This window comes from Piliocolobus tephrosceles, chromosome 3, assembly GCF_002776525.5.
Source record: "Piliocolobus tephrosceles isolate RC106 chromosome 3, ASM277652v3, whole genome shotgun sequence".
Taxonomy (NCBI): domain Eukaryota; kingdom Metazoa; phylum Chordata; class Mammalia; order Primates; family Cercopithecidae; genus Piliocolobus; species Piliocolobus tephrosceles.
The window spans coordinates 150,143,720-150,160,780 of NC_045436.1; the positions used below are offsets into that span (position 1 = coordinate 150,143,720).

Sequence of the window (17,061 nt, forward strand, 5' to 3'; positions counted from 1 at the left end):
AAATAACACTCCCTGGGCCCTTCATCTTGTGTTTATGTTACCAATTGCACTTGCCACTTTGTAATGTATATTTAAGTTTATATTGCCTTCCTCCTTTCACTAGCGTGTAAACTTCCAGGAGAGTAAGGTCATGGTCAGTCTTGTTCACTGTTCCATTCCTGGTATTCAGAATAGGTTTTGGAACATAGTAGGCTTAGTGAATATTTGTACGAGTGAGTGGTTATCAATTTGAAGAACAATCCTTATGTGCATGCACTACTTCCTTCTCTGATATTGATCAGGAATTTCATTGAGGGAACTTTATTCTTAGATCATATTATCATATCAAAATAAAGGTCCAGCTAAACTTTATTAGATAATGTTGTTGATGTTTTGCATGGCCCTTATGTAGTAATCTCTAGTGTAACCAATCCCTTGTTACTGAGGAGTATGCCTACTGCTAAACCCAGTAGTCCAGAGAATATTGTCTCGATTTTTCTTAAACCTCTTTTTTTATTATTATTGTTCTTATACTCTAAGCTGCCATTCCTCAAACCATCAAGAACTGATTTGAGGTTTTAGGAATTTGCTATTGTATTTTATTTACATTCTAGCATAATCACAAAAAAATGGCAATTTCAACACTTATTCTTTGTTTTCTCCCCTCCCTTTCTTTTTGTCCAGCCTGGAATGCTATTCTTAGAGCCAAGTCATATCTAGGTCAGAGCTTGTTTCCTGAAGAAATGGCGCTTAGCACAGTGCTAAGATCAAGATAGACACTCAATAGATATTTGTTATTAGAAAGAATAAAAAGTATCTTGGTTTGAAGAACAAGCAAAAGCTAGCACAGTATCTAAGTTTGCCCTAGACTCTTATCCAACAGGAAATCATTATTTGGTTTGGAATGTTGTGACTTATCAAAGCATATTCCCCCATATCTCACGATGCACACATTGTATGGCCGAATACAGATGACACTTGTAATCTATTTTATTGTATTTGGATTATCTGTTCCGTTGTTTCTTTCCATTGGCATGGGCAATTCAGAATAAACTGAATGTTACTATTAATTCCTGTTCTTCGTCATGATTTTTTGCTTCCTCTTAGTAACTGAGGCCCTCAGGAACTAGATAATTCTTCTAGGCTATGTGTTGAGATTCAGGCAAAGTAAGCTTAATTCCAACAGGTGCAATTGCCAGTTTTAAATTAATTCCTGAGAAACTGAAATATATGCTAGCAGTAATCTAAAAGCCATAGACACTTAGGCCCAACTCATTAAATTATGACCTACATTTCAAACACAGTGGTTTATATGGATTAGCACAAATAAAGAAACAAACAAACAACCATTATGTACCATTTACTCAGCAGGAATATCTTGTGTGAAACTAATGATCACAAGTAATAACCAAGTTAAGTGGAAGGTCTGTTACTGTGACTGAAAATGTAATAAGTTATTGTAGTGTAATCTGGATCTGTTTATGCAGATGGAAAAATGTAGAATAGCTGCTGCATATTGACATTGACTTAGCTACTTGAATATTTTAATGTCTTTTAGTTTAGGATGTATAACAATACTAGGGACATTTGATAAATATTTCATCCTGATATATTGCAACAAGCAGGAACTTCTTTTTTTTTTTTTTTTTTTTTTTGAGATGAAGTTTCGCTCTTGTTGCCCAGGCTGGAGTGCAGTGGCACGATCTGGGCTTACTGCAACCTTGGTCTTCTAGGCTCAAGCGATTCTCATGCCTCAGCGTCCCGAGTTGCTTGGCTTACAGGCACCTGCCACCATGCCCAGCTAATTTTCTGTGTGTGTTGTTAGTGTAGACTGGGTTTCACCATGTTGGCCAGACTGGTCTTGAGCTCCTGACCTCAAATGATCCTCCCCTCTTAGCTTCCCAGAGTGCTGGAATTACAGGTGTGGGACACCACACCCAGCTATCAAGCACCAATTCCTGGAAGATTATGTGACACCTGCAATAACGCACTATTGAATAAGTTTTTAAATAAACATTTTGACTTTGGTCATTAAAGACACAATCAACTGTTTTTATTAGTTTTGAAGGTGAACAAGAACAATTATAATTGAAAAAGTAAGACTCATTATGAAATAACTTTGGATTCATGTTTAAATATGAGTAAGTTTAATATGGTGACTTATTTCAATCCACAATTAAGTCACTGGGCAGACCTGTCTGAGAAGGATCTGAGAAACTGTCCCATTTCCCAAACTGGGCTCTGCTTTCTCTTCTTCCTTCATCCTGTGAAAACTTTTACTACCTGTGATTCAGTATGTTTTGCTTTATTTCCTTTTGCTTTGACAACTACTTCTCCCTGTGTTCTGGTAGCCCAATTTCCAGCCTTATAGATATAGTTGTACCCCAAGGTTTGCCAGTTTCTTCCCCTTTTACACTTCATGTTTATTCAATTCCATGGGTCTTCTCATGTACAGATTACTGTTGTTCACATAGTGCTATCAGTCTGCCTGGATGCTCATGGCACGGCACTGAAAACCTGAGGTTGTTCTGTTAACTAATTGGATTCTCCTTTGCCTGGCCAATTTCTGATGCCATGTTACCTTTCATTCTAAGTAATTTGTTTTTCTTATCAACACCCATCATGTTTGTACAACTAATTTTTTTCACTGTCCTAAATGCCTTAATTCCTCGTAAGTCATTTTGTTTCCATTTTCACAGTATTTTAAGTCTCCGTTGCCTGGTTCCTGAGCTTCAGGCTTCCAGTGTGGTCTACCTGTCATTGTATTATCACAATGTCTTTTTATTGCTAAGAATGCTGAAATGGTTTTCCTTTGTAATAAAGACAACATTCCTATAGCTTATTTTAAAGCTAACTTGCTATATGACCTTCAGCAAATCACTTATCTCAATTGACTCTTATATTATTTGATACCATTTATATGACTTTTATACTACTGTGTTCCATTATGTGTTCAAATCTTGCTTGACTTATAGCTTTAATTGCTCCTTGGGGACTAGATCAAATTCCTATGCCTGTAACACAGTGCATTGTTCATAATTGAAGGTCGCTTAGCTTTTGTGGAAGGAGTAGGAGAACCAAATTTTAATTTGCCAGGTGAAATGCTATTGTTAATTACTGTGTTGAGAGTGGAATGGGAAAGTGACACTGAAGCAGGCATACTCTAGAGTGGGTTCCAAATGATTGTTTGAAAGTAGGATTTTGGGGGTCTTTGAGTAACTGACTTGAAACATAAAAGCTGTTAATTATTGGGTAGCAATATCACATTCTTCTATTAAAAGAAAATCTAATGAATGATCTAAAAGAGGGCTTCTCAGATATTAAAAGGGATAAGGAGCATCTGTAGTTCTTTTGAAAATACAGCCTGTGATTCATCAGGTCTGGAGTAGGGCCTGAGATTTTGCACTTCTAATAAACTCTCAGGTAAAGCCAATGGAACTCATTTCACGAAACCTGGATAGTGTTACTCCTTTTCCCTCAAAGAATTGAGTCATTGGCCGTGTTTACAGTAACATTTAGATTGTAGTTGTGGAAAGAATCTGTCACTTACGTGTAGCAAAGAGCATGGATTTCTTCTTGACGTTTCTGTATCTATGTAACTTATATGTGGATTTATGTATTTTCTCCTGTCTTTATTTTCAGAGGAGAGAAATGACTGGATCAGCATACTGTTAAATGCACTGAAATCACAATCCCTTACCTCACAGTCTCAAGGCGTTGTTACACCTGAGAAATGTGGATATCTTGAATTGAGAGGCTATAAGGCAAAAATTTTTACTGTGTTAAGTGGAAACAGTGTGTGGCTTTGCAAAAATGAACAGGTGAGCTCTGTTATAGTCATTGCAAATTGCTGCTATTTTATTGCAGTAACAACTATGTTTTGTTTGGAAGAATTATTAGTGATTTTACTTATAGAGTCTTGTGTTGGCATTGTGTACTCCACTAAATATACCGAAGAAATAGTGATTTTGTTGAATTTTCTTGGTGTCTCCACCAGCAAAAAAGTACCTACATCAAACTTGAAACTGGACATCACCTTTTATGGTATTGAGGAAGTAAAATTATTGAAAATAAGTTTTGAAAAATATTATTTGGTTGAAATAACATTATACAACTACATGAGAGAACAATGAAGGACCAATGAACCATTACAGCTGGTGATGAAATAGGACCCATTCTGCACCCTTTTGCAGAATGTATTTGCTTGAGTTTTCATAGGTAACATATTTGCTTGAGTTTTCAGAATATTGATCTGTTTTATTTTGAGCAGATGTATGTGAGAGATATATATACACACACACATACATATACATACACACACGTCTATATAAGTACAAATTCAAGTGCACATACATACATACATCTATACACACATATCACATCTACATAAATAAAATCAATTCAAATTATTGGTTTACTAAATTTGATTAATATCAAAGGACTCAATAGAGTGTTTAAATGTTTTGATGAGTCTGATGGTAAACTAAAATTTTAACAAATCCTGTTAGCTTCATTTCATTCCGTAGACTTTTTTTCTAATATTCCTTGTTTTTAATATGTATATGTTTTTAATATGTATAATATATAATTCTTTACCCCTTTTGTTGGAATAACTCCTTTTAAAATCTTTCAACCTAGAATATATTAGATGCTTAATAATTGTGGAGTTGAACTGTGCACTTTAGTTAGCTGATCTAAGATGAACTCATTTTATGATAGCTTATTATGGGTTATAGTAAGTTGGAATATAAATGCTGACTATTTTTATAAGAAAAATAGGAATATCAAAACAAATAGTAGTTTCAGAACAATTAACTGTAGGCATCCTCTGAACTTTAATGTGAACTTATGCATTGAATATTTTGGAGGAGAAGATATCTTAGCCAATTAACAGTTGAAGGCATCATTGAGCACTCTCGGCTTATTAATAATGTGGGTAGTTAGTATATTCCTCAAGAATAGCTTAATAATGTGTACAAATTGAATATGAATATTTCAGTCTACAAAATAAGATGATTGCAACTTTTCTTATTGGAATGGAGGTTAAAAATGCATATTTTGCATGTATCGGTATGGAAGTTACTCTTCCAAATTAATTGAGGTGTTCAGTTTACACTTGCATAGACCTGATAGCAAGATTTGATAGACTTGCATAGAGTTCATATGATTAATTTCATTGTTCACATTGAACTGTCTGAGTTTCTGTTATTCTCTAGGAATACGATAGATATTTTTATTAACACTTTCTGATTAGTGAAAATGTACATGAAATTATTACTTTAGTATTAGGAATTGAGTGTGAAAAGCGTAATGAATACTATTTGCTGAGTACCATGTACAATGGTAATTAATTTGTAGACATTTCCTTTTAATCTTCACCACAAATGTAGGAGGAAGACATTTTTTGTCTGTGTTTTGTAGATGAGGAAAATGAGGATTAAGTAATAAGTCTAGGAATTACAGTTTATAATGCAGAGTTGAGTTTAAAACTGGAGCTGTATAACTCTAAGTCTACCTTCTTAACCGCTCTACAAACTGCCTTTTTAAAGTCTAGGTTGAAGAGAAATTTTCGGACTTGGGAACTTTTAGAAATAGCCTAAGGATTCTTTCACTAAATAATTCAGTTGTCCAGGAGTTTCAGGGTATGCTTTCAATAAACATTGTATACCATGTCAGGCACACTAAAAATGATGGGTTTACTGAGAAGAAGGACACAAGTCTTGTCTTCCAAGAGGAAAAGTCAAGACCAGAACATATGATGGATGGTGAGGTCAGTGCAATAATAGGTTGTACAGGAGTTACAGAGAGGTGCAAAAAAAGGGCATCTAATGAAGTCAGTGCATCAGAAGCATTTCCATGTACATGAGTAATGAGTATATTCTCCTTAAAAATTAAAGCATTAAGGCTCAACCCCTCTCCATCTTTTGATAAGTAAACATTTTTTTATGCTTGTATACAAGGTCTTTTCTATGCATTAACATATATATATGCACACACACACATCTTTAAATGTATACTATTTGTGTATATGTGTGTGTGTTTAATTGCATCATATCACATGGATTCAGGTCTTAAGGGACTTGGTCTTTAGTCAGTCTTAAAGAACTAGTTGACTCAAGAATGAGCCAATAAGGAAGGCCGTCCACGTTCAGACCCTGGCATACCATTCCCTTTTCATCTGTTTTTGCATCCTGGTATATATCTTTTTCCCCAGAGGAAAGTTGCCCATTGGTTTTCTCCCTTGATGGAGCACATGTGAAAAACCTGGTGATATGCTGAGTAATGGGTCAGAGGGCTTTCTGCCAGTGAGGGCAACAACCTGTGTTTTAGGAAAAGCACTAAACAATCCTAAGATGGTTTGATTCAACTTCGAAAAGTTTTATACAAACACACACACACAGTAATCTTGTGTATTTTTTTAAAGATAGTGAAATGAATATATTTATCATAAAAATGTAAGTGATGTTAGATTTGAACCTCTGTATCTTAATTTGTGTCGGATTTAATTTAGTGACATGCAACAAGGCTTAATTATTTTTATTTTAAAATGGGATTTATCGCCCATGTAATAGCACGAATAGAATAAAAAAAAATGAAATTGACCTATACCACCCTAACATAGGAACTATTTTTATTTTTCTTGCCTCTAATTTATACATAGTTTTACTAATTTACTTTGGCAGTTACTCCAGAGAGAGTAAACAGACAGTGGCTAGAGGTAGAAGGGTAGCTATTACAGCAAATGTTGAAGAGTTATTAAAGAGGAATCTCATTTATTGCAAAGAAGATTGGACTGGGAGGTTGCAGTTATGGGTTTTTATTCTTGTTCTACTATTAATTGGCTCAGGTAATTAAGTTAGTCTCTTTAGGTTTAAATGGCATCATGTGAAGAAGGGAGATGGATTACTATCTCTAAGGCCATTACTTAAGTTGCAAGTTAAAATTCAAGATTTCTGAGCTTGTTTCAGATTTGTTAATTCACAATTTCTGGAAATGGGTTGTAGAATCTGAATTCACGAAAAGCACCACAGGTGATTCTGTAATGGATGAGCCAAAAACACACATTGTAAAACACTGCTCTCAGTTGTTTTCTTTAAAACAACTTAAAGCCTATCTTTAGACTTTAAGACGAAGTGGAAATAACTATGAAAAGATTTGTAAAAACATTTGTTAGGGTGGAAAATGGCATAGTAGAAACTGACACTCAGATTCTTTACCTAATTACCACGCTGCAAAACAGTGGGGTGCTAATATCACATAAATTAAATGTCATCCCTTAAATATTTAGCACCATTTCACAACTGCATTCTGCTTTAATTTTTGCACATTTTCTCCCATTCCTTATCTCTGCTTATGTTTTGGATGCCTGCAATGTGTTATAATATGACAGTTTTTTTCATATTATTATTTCAGCATTGTATAAAATGACCTGTGTAATTGGGTTTGTATAGGTTACACTATAGTGACCATGTTTCTGGATTCATTCATCCACGTGACACATGTAGGGGCATTTTCTCATTTCTGGGCACTGCTCTAGACATGAGGGGTACAGTGGTTACCCACAAGATCTCTGCTTTCTGGGCCTTCCTGTTGGGGTAACACATAATGTTAAATAAATCAATGAGGTTTCTGGTAACCTTCAATATGTAGCCTTGACTTCCTTTCTGATGATGATGATGATGATGATTATTGGCAAGAATTCCTATAACCCCTTCCTCAAGAGTAGTTTACATTGAAAATGCTACAGCTATGTGATAGGCATCCAGTTACATTATAACCTGAAAAGTGTGAGATTTATCATTTTTATATTCCCAAATCGACAGTGTGAATATTTACTTTATTCACTGCTATATCCTCAGGCAATAAGCTAGCACTCAGTAAACATAGGTAGGGTGAACTTGTTGAATTAATGATCATTTATAATTGGTTTTTTTGACAGGAGAGTTTTTTTTTCCTCCAATTCTCTTTTAAAATGATTTTTTCTCAAATTATCTCTTCATCTTCTTTGTCCATTTATTTATAGGGATCTTATGGCTTTCTTGCTAATTACTTTATGCTCTTTATATAAGAGAGACATGAATCTTCATATTTTCTACAATTTTTTTCTGAACTATTTTGCTTTTCATTTGTCAGTTACTTTTTGTTTTGTAGAAATTTTGTTTCTGTAACTAAAGTGTTTTTAAATCAGTTCAAAGCTAATAGAGCTTCTGTATTCTGGAACAAAAATTATTTTGTAAATTATTTATCTTGAAATGATAGAGGTATAGTGTGTAAGTCAGAATTTTTTAAAGTTTAAATAAGGTAATCAAATATGGACATATATTTAAATATGTGAATTCTTAAATAAGTGGTATTGCTAGTTGAAAGGAATTTCTGCAAGTGGACATGAGGAAGATTTAAGACAACTGGCATTGGTTTCCATTTGTTCTGTTGTCCTGTCAGCCAGTCTCCCTTCTTCTCTTGATACTTTTTTTAATATCATGTTAATATTAATGAATTCATTGAAACCAGATGTCTTCCTTGGTGGGTTTGGTATCCATTTGATGATAATTGTGGCATTGAGGTTTTAACTACATAAACTCACTTGATTAAACATTTTCAAATCAGGGTATAACAAGAGACTCATCCTCCCTCATTCCCCCCAACATAATGTTCCCTGGTGTTCTGGCATGGGAGTGAAACTCTAATAGAATTTAAATAGACCTCATAGGGCGACGGGTTGTGTGGCACAGAAAGGAGCAGCAGGATGGAGGTGGTGGCCTCAGATTCTCTGGGTTCTGTATCTGGCCAAACTCTGCATCTGGTGTTTCCCAGGAAAGCTGGTGCCAGTGTCATACAATGCCACATCTGTTTTCAACAAATGTTTAAGCACCGAGTTCTTAAATTCCTGGCATGGAAACCTGGCATCCAGTGATTACAAAAATAGGTTTGAAATTTCAGCAGATTTGGGGTTAACAAACCCTTCCTTATTTTTCTGTTTAGGAGTCAGTTTTGTATTTTGCTCTTTCACTGTGTAGTTTTAAAAATGTAGTTTTTGCCAGGTTGTGTTGCTACAAATTCATATGAATAACCTATTTCAGTATCTTGGTAAGTATTTACCATGAATTCTATCTGAATGTTTAATATGGAATCATTGGTATGAATACTTTCTGTAATTATTACAAAAATGGAAATATTTATATTGAAGATAAATTCTGGTTTTAGAACCCTCAAAAGAAAGAATTAAGTGGGTGTATCAGACCCTTAATTTATGTTGCTTTATTTACTCTAATAATAATATAATGTAAGGTAGACCTGACTATTTTCATAAATAAGGAAACTGAGGTCTACATAAACTAAATCACTTACCAATGATCAAGCAGCCAGTAATTGGCTCAGCTTCGATTCTCCCTAGGTCTGACCTGCAGGGCTCACCTGGCCATTGTACCACCCTTGCAGTGGCCAGAGCTGCGAAGCCAAGCCTAGCCATTGTTACTTTAGTGGGATTCATGATTCTTGACATCCTACATTCTATCACAGCAAATTCAATTTAAAATATTGCTTACTTCAGAATCTACTTTCAGCCTTCTACTTTCTATTATACTAAAACTCTACCCACTGAATTTTTGTGCTACTGTTTTTTTTCAATCCAGTTTATAGCATTTTAAAAGTTGATAGTTTGGCTTATCCCTGGCTCATGCCTATTTTTCTTAATAAGAATAAAGCTCACAATCAGATTGTTGTTAATAGGCAATTTATTTTTAATTTAGTTGAACATTTACCATTCACATTGCATTCTATTTTTAAAAATTTATGCCTGCTAGTTATTTTTGGACAGGACTATTTTTTTGTAATTAAGTTTTAAATAGATACTATGTTCAGTTGGCTTCAAATTCAAAAGGTATAAAATAAAAATAATAATAACAAAAGTTAGCTATTCCTGTGTAGCACTTACTGCATTCCAGGCATTCTTTTAAGCATTTTTATTGCATTAATTTAACCCTCACGAAAGTGATGCTGTAGGTACTACTGTTATCCCTATTTTGCAAATAAGTGAACAAGCGAGAGAGGAATACCTGAATAAGAAACCTGGTCTGGGTTTTGTCCTTTGGCCAGTCAAATGTCACAACCTTTGGAAGGCCTGTTAGGAAGATAACTCTCTCTTGTGTGTTGGATTCAGTATGCCTACCACCAGGCTCCTTTTTTGTTTTTTTTTAATAACACTTACTGCATTTTTGCATTTTTCTGTTATCTCATTTTTACACCAAAAACTTCCCTAAGGCAGATACCCAGACTTATGCTTTTGTGCAGCCCAAGGACTAAGCACAGTTTCTGGCACAACTAAGTACTTACTAAGCACTGCTTTGCTTTGCCAAGACTATTTTCCCATTAACAAATGACTGTATCTGCTCTGCTTACTTCACAGAACTAGGAAATCAAACGAGAGTTCATAGCTGTTTGTAAACTTCATAGCATGCACAAATAGATATTAAACCATTACAGAGTCCATGCTATATGCTTAATGAAGACGGATGCTCTTAACACCTCTGGACATTAACAGAGGGGTTGCCACCCAGCACAAATAGGATCTCAACAATCCAATGTGTCATCCTGTTCTGGCCTGCTTATTTCAGATTGATAGTCTTAATTCTTTCAAATGGTTTTTGTATATTCTGATTGCATGCATTCTATAGAAGCAGATAAAATTGAGTCTTTTTGGTTTTCGTTTGTAGAGACAGGGTGTCACTATGTTGCTCAGGCTGGTCTTGAACTCCCGGCCTCAAGCAGTCCTCTCACCTGGGCCTCCCAAAGTGTTGGGATTAAGGTGAGCCACAGTGCCTGGTCAAAGTGAGGAGTATTTATGTCTTGACAGTTACATATTGCATACTTATACTTATCAGACTTAATACTGTCTAAACTAGTTGCATAGTGGTTCTGCTATCTAAATCAGTGTTTCTTGTCATTGGCCACATATAAAAGCTGTGAGGTTGTACTTTTGTTTTTGGAAATTAAACATTCTTAGGTTCTGCCCCCAGATTCATGGAATCAGGGTCTCTTGGTGGGAGGGAGAGATCACCATAGGTAATTTTTATGAGTATCTAGGGATGAGAAGTATTCTAAACATGTTCTAAATACTGTCTAAATACTGTGAAAGTAATGGCTTAATGTCCACAACTTTTAACAGAAAATGCAGTTGTTTCATATATGATAGCTCTCAAGAGCACTAACATTTACTTTGTTACTCTAATGTATATTTTACAGTCAGTTTATGCTGGTCAGTTCTGTAGATACTCTGATTACTCAAAACCATATGGCCATGGCAAGCAGCTGTTAAGTAGGTGGTGCGGTGGCTCACGCCTGTAATCCCAGCACTTTGGGAGGCCAAGGCGAGCAGATCAGGAGGTCAGGAAATCGAACCATACTGGCCAACATGGTGAAACCCCGTCTCTACTGAAATACAAAAAAAGTTAGCTGGGCGTGGTGGCACATTCCTGTAGTCCCAGATACTCGGGAGGCTAAGGCAGGGGAATCACTTGAACCTGGGAGGCTGAGGTTGCAGTGAGCCGAGATCGTGCCATTGCACTCTAGCCTGGGCAACAGAGCAAGACTCTGTCTCAAAAAAAAAAAAAAAAAAAATTCATCTTTGCCTTGTTTCGGAGAAATCTGGGGTGTTGACCAGCTAGCACTCCCTTGTTTTAACAGAAAGTACAGCTTTACATGTAGACATTTTATGATTTGCTGTGGAGATGAGCAGCATCTATTCATGCAGGAGCCTTGATGAGGCTCATCAGTTTCCATAAAAGGATGTCATTCTTACTATCTGCTAGTATGATGGTCAGAGTATTATGTGTGCCCTTAGTAACATACAGGACTTGCAGGCGAGGCCCCCATCAGAGAATATAACCTGGAGTGATCTGATACACAGTTTTTGTCAAATACCTCATTATGGAGAATTGTTTGAAGGGCATGCAGTCCAAGTATTTATTCTAGAGTTTATTTATTTACTGTAAAGTTTATTCTGGTATCAAGGTGAGCCATCAAAAAGCTGTTTTAAAAATATCTTATCTTGCTACTCCTACCTTACTTAATTTCTTCACTTGTGAAAGAGAGCTTGAGTTCCCAATCACATGCATTGGGAGTTTTTCCAATGGGTATGTGATCCAGCAGGAGCATAGCTGTGGATAATTGGGAAATTTAAAAAATTAAGAATCAAGTATAACCCTGTGCCAATAGGCTGAAACTTATTAAAATGCAGCTGATTAGAAAAGCTTGATTTTCTTCCTTCCATAGAGATCATGTTAAGTGCTATTTTTCATTAAGTGGGCTTAGTATACAAAGTGGAAGTGTGGCACTCCCATTCTAATTATTTTACAGCACTCAGCATTTTTCTGCATATTTTCTTTTATATCACTGATTTTCAGTTTCTGGCTAGTTTCCCCTAGTAAAGTGAGCCATTTGTTCTTTCATCAGAAAAAAAAAAAAAAAAAAAAATCAGTTGATTTGTTTTCTAAATGAGTCATTTCCTTATTCTAACTAAAAACCTTATATATTAAAAATGTAAGAGAGGCTTTCCCACAATTTGCATCTGGAAACTCTGGATGCTTTTACAAGTTGGGGGGCATTTGTTATAGAATGATTTTTTTCCACTTACTTTGTAAGTCGGGAACACATTAGTACTAAATGACAAAAACCCGAAGAAGAGCTTCTCTAGATGGAGATTTGTTTTAACAAATCCCGTGGTGTAGGCAGTAAGAGTTGGTACTACCAGAGAACAGGGTTCTCTCTATTCTTGTCCTCACTTTGGCATCTTTAGAGCCTAAGAATTTGTCCTCAGTCTTCCCTTTTCTAGGACTGTGAAGTTCTAAAATGGCTTCTTGCTCCTAGCTGTTACTTCCCCTGAAGATGGAAAGGCAAGGGCGGAAAGGCTTTCTTCTTCCAAGGCTGTTCGGCCCCTCCCCCTCCATTCTACCAGGAGTTGTTTAAATTTTATTGAAGGAAACTACAACACATGGTCACTTCTAAGTATAGGGGAGTGGAGAATATACTTCTTTTACTTTTGGCATCTATAGCAAGAGAGACAAAGAGAAGAGGCAGATGAGTGGCTTCTTTCTTCTTTTACAGTCTCTAACAAGTGTCCTTACTGAAAATGGGCCAGTATTTTTTTCTTTTTGTATTTTGCCTTTAATATTGCTACTTTTCTTTAGTCATAATTTAGGAATTCAGAACACATTTAGTCTGAATTTATTCAAATAGGTCATTCTTTTTTTTGATGTACATATTGTTTTGTAAAGTGTGGAGATTATTTAATTGATAAATCACATTCTTAAATCCATATGGGTAGATGATATATTGCAAACTGTAATGCTTTTAGAATGCAGCGTCTGTTGTAGCCTTTTGAACAATTTTGAATTTTCATGAGACAAGTTGAACGCAGTAACTATAGATTTTGAACAAATGGCAGTTTTTATACCAAAGTAGCATTAGAGGTGTTTTTTGGGAATCTGACTGAAGGGAGATAAAAGCAATAAAATATTGGAAATGAGGTAAAATTGTATACCTCATAAGATAAGTAATGCTTTTGTTTGAGAGTAAATGAAGAGAAAAATAATGACAAACAGCAAAGGTAATCTAAGATAGTAAAACAAGGAAAGAGCAATCAAACAGATTCGGCTCGAAATCTTTTCTACCACATACAAGTAGCTGCACTTTCCATGTAACCTTCTTTCATTGTGCCTCAGTTTTCCCATCTTTTTACATAACTAGTAATGATGCTAACCTCCTAGTATCATTTCCACCTAGGAAACTGCTTGACATATAGTAAGAGGTAGTTAGTATTTAGCTTCCTTTAATGAATAGATAAAGGTGAATATTGTGCCTACTTTCAAAAGCAAAGCATGTCTAGTTCAGTGTCTGTGGCCTAGTCAATGTATCTTTCACGTCAAAGAAACCCCATATGCTGTAAATAGGCCGGCTGTAAAGCTTAAGATGGCCCAGTGCTAGTATGTATTGAGAGTGGTTACCTAAAGTGAGACAGATTTTGTAGTAAAATTTGGTAGAATTTATTGGAATTTAGAAAATATAATTATACTTTCAAAATCTTTTTTTGTTTCTTTATAGTTTTTTATGTTTTTCTCCAAACTAGGATTTTAAGAGTGGACTTGGTATTACCATAATTCCTATGAATGTAGCAAATGTAAAACAAGTGGACCGAACTGTGAAACAGTCTTTTGAAATAATCACTCCCTATAGGAGTTTCAGGTAAGCTATTTGTAAACATTTTGTATTCGTACTAGTATAGGAAAGCTTGGGTGATCCACCTTTATGTTGTTCGTGGTGATTTTTCTCTTATAGGCCATTTAAAGTTATCTTCCTACTTTTCCATATTGTCTAATTCATTAGCCACTATATAAAAACACCTTGTAAAAGTGACCTGAATAATCACAAAACATGCAAAAATATTTATTTCATGAAATTTGAGTAATTTCTTAATACTTAATTTTCTTACTGGGCATGGTGTATGTTAATTTTTTGAAAACAAATATGTGATAATTTCCTTCTCATTTAGAAGAAATGAAATAAAAACATATTACATTGTCTTTAAGTTGTATTGCTATTTATCTTCTTTTAGCCTGATCAAATACAATCCCTCATTTAAAAATCAATTCCTAATTACATTTGTTCCATATGATTTCCTCCAGGGCCTCCAGCTTCAAATGATACTAAATTTAATGAATCTCCTAGTAGCTATTGATCCAAATATTTTAGCATTTTTTATATATCTTGTATTATGGTATTCTACTAACTGTATCATTATGACAATGAAACAGATAATTTAAAGTACTTAATATGTTTTAATAAACTAAAATGACTCCATAGTTTTAGTATACAGAAGAGGCATAAGTCAACATCTTTTGAGTTCAACTATATTAATTGGTTTGTTATAAATAATCACATGACAGAGTAGTGTGCAAGTCAGGTGATTGTTCTAGGCCTTTAAAGGACTAACAATTAGGAATTTCAAAGATACTATCAAGTGTGTTACTCATTTTGCCTGTTAAACTATATCCATTGCCTCAAATTTTGAGAAAGAAATGATTGTATAAAAATAACAAGCTTTATTTTTACATTTGCAGATTCTAGCCAAAACTAAAAGTATAGATATTAATATATTGTCTGTGACAAATTTCTAGTAGAACCAGAAACCACTAAGAGTGATAGAATCCTAAAGAGCTTCAAAAAGTATAATTCATGTAGGCCATTTATTTTTATGGATTATTTAGAATATGTTAGCTGTGATTTTCATTATATTTCAAAGCATTTTCCTCTTTACAAAAGAAAATTTTAATATGAATCAGTTTTGTGGGTCATTGACCGAGTATGTAGCACTGTAGCACGTTCCTTTACACATTGTAGGGGCTCAGTAAATATTTCTTGAAGGAATGAACTGCTGTTTAATGTTTTTATTCGTTCACTTGAGCTCCCAGTAAACATTAAGATTCAGAATAAATCAGAACGTGGCTAAAAATGTGTTAGAAAACTGTTAGAATGGTAACCACTTAAAACTTTTTTGATTTCCCAGTTTCTTAGAACCATCTGGGCATTCTTCTAATTAAAAAAAAAAAAAGAGAATCTATTCTTAAGTTTGAAAAAAAAGTCACAATTTCTGGTGGGTGTTTTTGATAACATAGCTTCAGACTATCATGGCATACTTGCTTGGCAAAATATTCCAGTAGCCCTGAAACTCTGCCAATAAACTCTTATTGATGATTACATAACCATTGCTTAGGAAACATAGCCTCTTGTTTAGACTTGTGACCTAACAAGGCAAATTTTATGTTTTCTTTAGAAAATGTGTATGTTAATTTTGGTTCAAGATGCGTAAACAAAGACATAAGCAATGTGGAAAATTAAAAGGAAAAAAACACGATTTGTTGAGTTAAATGATTTTTAACAGAAAAGACAACCCAGAACTGCCTAGCAGGCATATTTTTCAGCTGTTGTTTAATTTGTGAGTGAAATGAATATGCAAACTGAACATACTGCTTAATTGGCCTTTACAAGGGAGATCGATAACACAGAAACGTTAATTGTTTCAGCTTTACAGCCGAGACTGAAAAAGAGAAACAAGACTGGATTGAAGCTGTGCAGCAATCAATAGCAGAAACTCTCTCTGATTATGAAGTAGCTGAGAAGATTTGGTTCAATGAATCTAACAGGAGCTGTGCAGATTGTAAAGCCCCGGATCCTGACTGGGCATCCATCAATCTCTGTGTTGTCATCTGTAAAAAGTGTGCAGGTAATTAGTGATACGTTATGCTCATCACTGCTTTGTGGCACATGGACACTGAATGCTCTTCATTGTTGTATATTATATATTGTAGCTAATGGTTGTGAAAAGTAAAACCAGAGAAAGCTTATTACATTTAAATCAAATTCAGAAATAGCTTATAAGTCTAAATTTCTCTTATGTATGACTTAGATATAAAAATGTACTTTTAAGCATGTAATCATATTTTGTGCCTACTGGTCAATGTATAGATTTTTAAAAGGCAACGTTGAAATTTCTAGATTTTAGGTAAGTATGTTTTAGTATGCATCCTGAACAAGCTTGCATCTCTAACTTGAGGATTCGTCCACCTTTCCCCAGTCATTTTTGGTAAAGCATATTTTTCACCTCAATGTTGTTTTGAGCACTAAACTCCATATGCCAGATCTGGTATCTGCTATAATAAGAATTTTTATAAAGAAGCACTTCACAAGACTATTGATGTTTATGAATACAAACCAGCAGTATGACTGGTTTTCTTCTTGCGACCTCACACCTGACAACCTGACCTCTCCGGGTATTTGAGAGCTCAGACAGTTGCCCAAGTGAGTGGAAGGAAGTGGACCTCAGTTTAGGTGTATGATCATGGAAGTGTTGGAGAAAGTTAACCAGAGTCTAAATAAACTTCAGTTCTCTTGGACTACCTGTGTCCCACCACCTTCTGCCTCACTGTACGTACACACACAAACCACACACCACACACACCCCACACACACACACACCACACACCACACACACCCCACACACACACACACCACACACCACACACCACACAC

At 35.1% G+C, this 17,061-nt stretch overlaps 1 protein-coding gene across 4 annotated transcripts in view; it reads left to right on the forward strand.

Annotated features, from left to right (window-relative positions):
* Nucleotides 1–17,061, forward strand: part of ARAP2 (ArfGAP with RhoGAP domain, ankyrin repeat and PH domain 2) — a 182,051-nt gene that overhangs the window by 66,710 nt on the left and 98,280 nt on the right. For all 4 annotated transcript variants that reach the window (XM_023224473.1, XM_023224470.2, XM_023224474.2 and 1 more), the window contains exons 9-11: nucleotides 3,622–3,800; nucleotides 14,102–14,217; nucleotides 16,056–16,255. In XM_023224473.1, coding sequence (XP_023080241.1) covers nucleotides 3,622–3,800; nucleotides 14,102–14,217; nucleotides 16,056–16,255 — 495 coding nt within the window. The remainder of the gene's footprint in view (nucleotides 1–3,621; nucleotides 3,801–14,101; nucleotides 14,218–16,055; nucleotides 16,256–17,061) is intronic.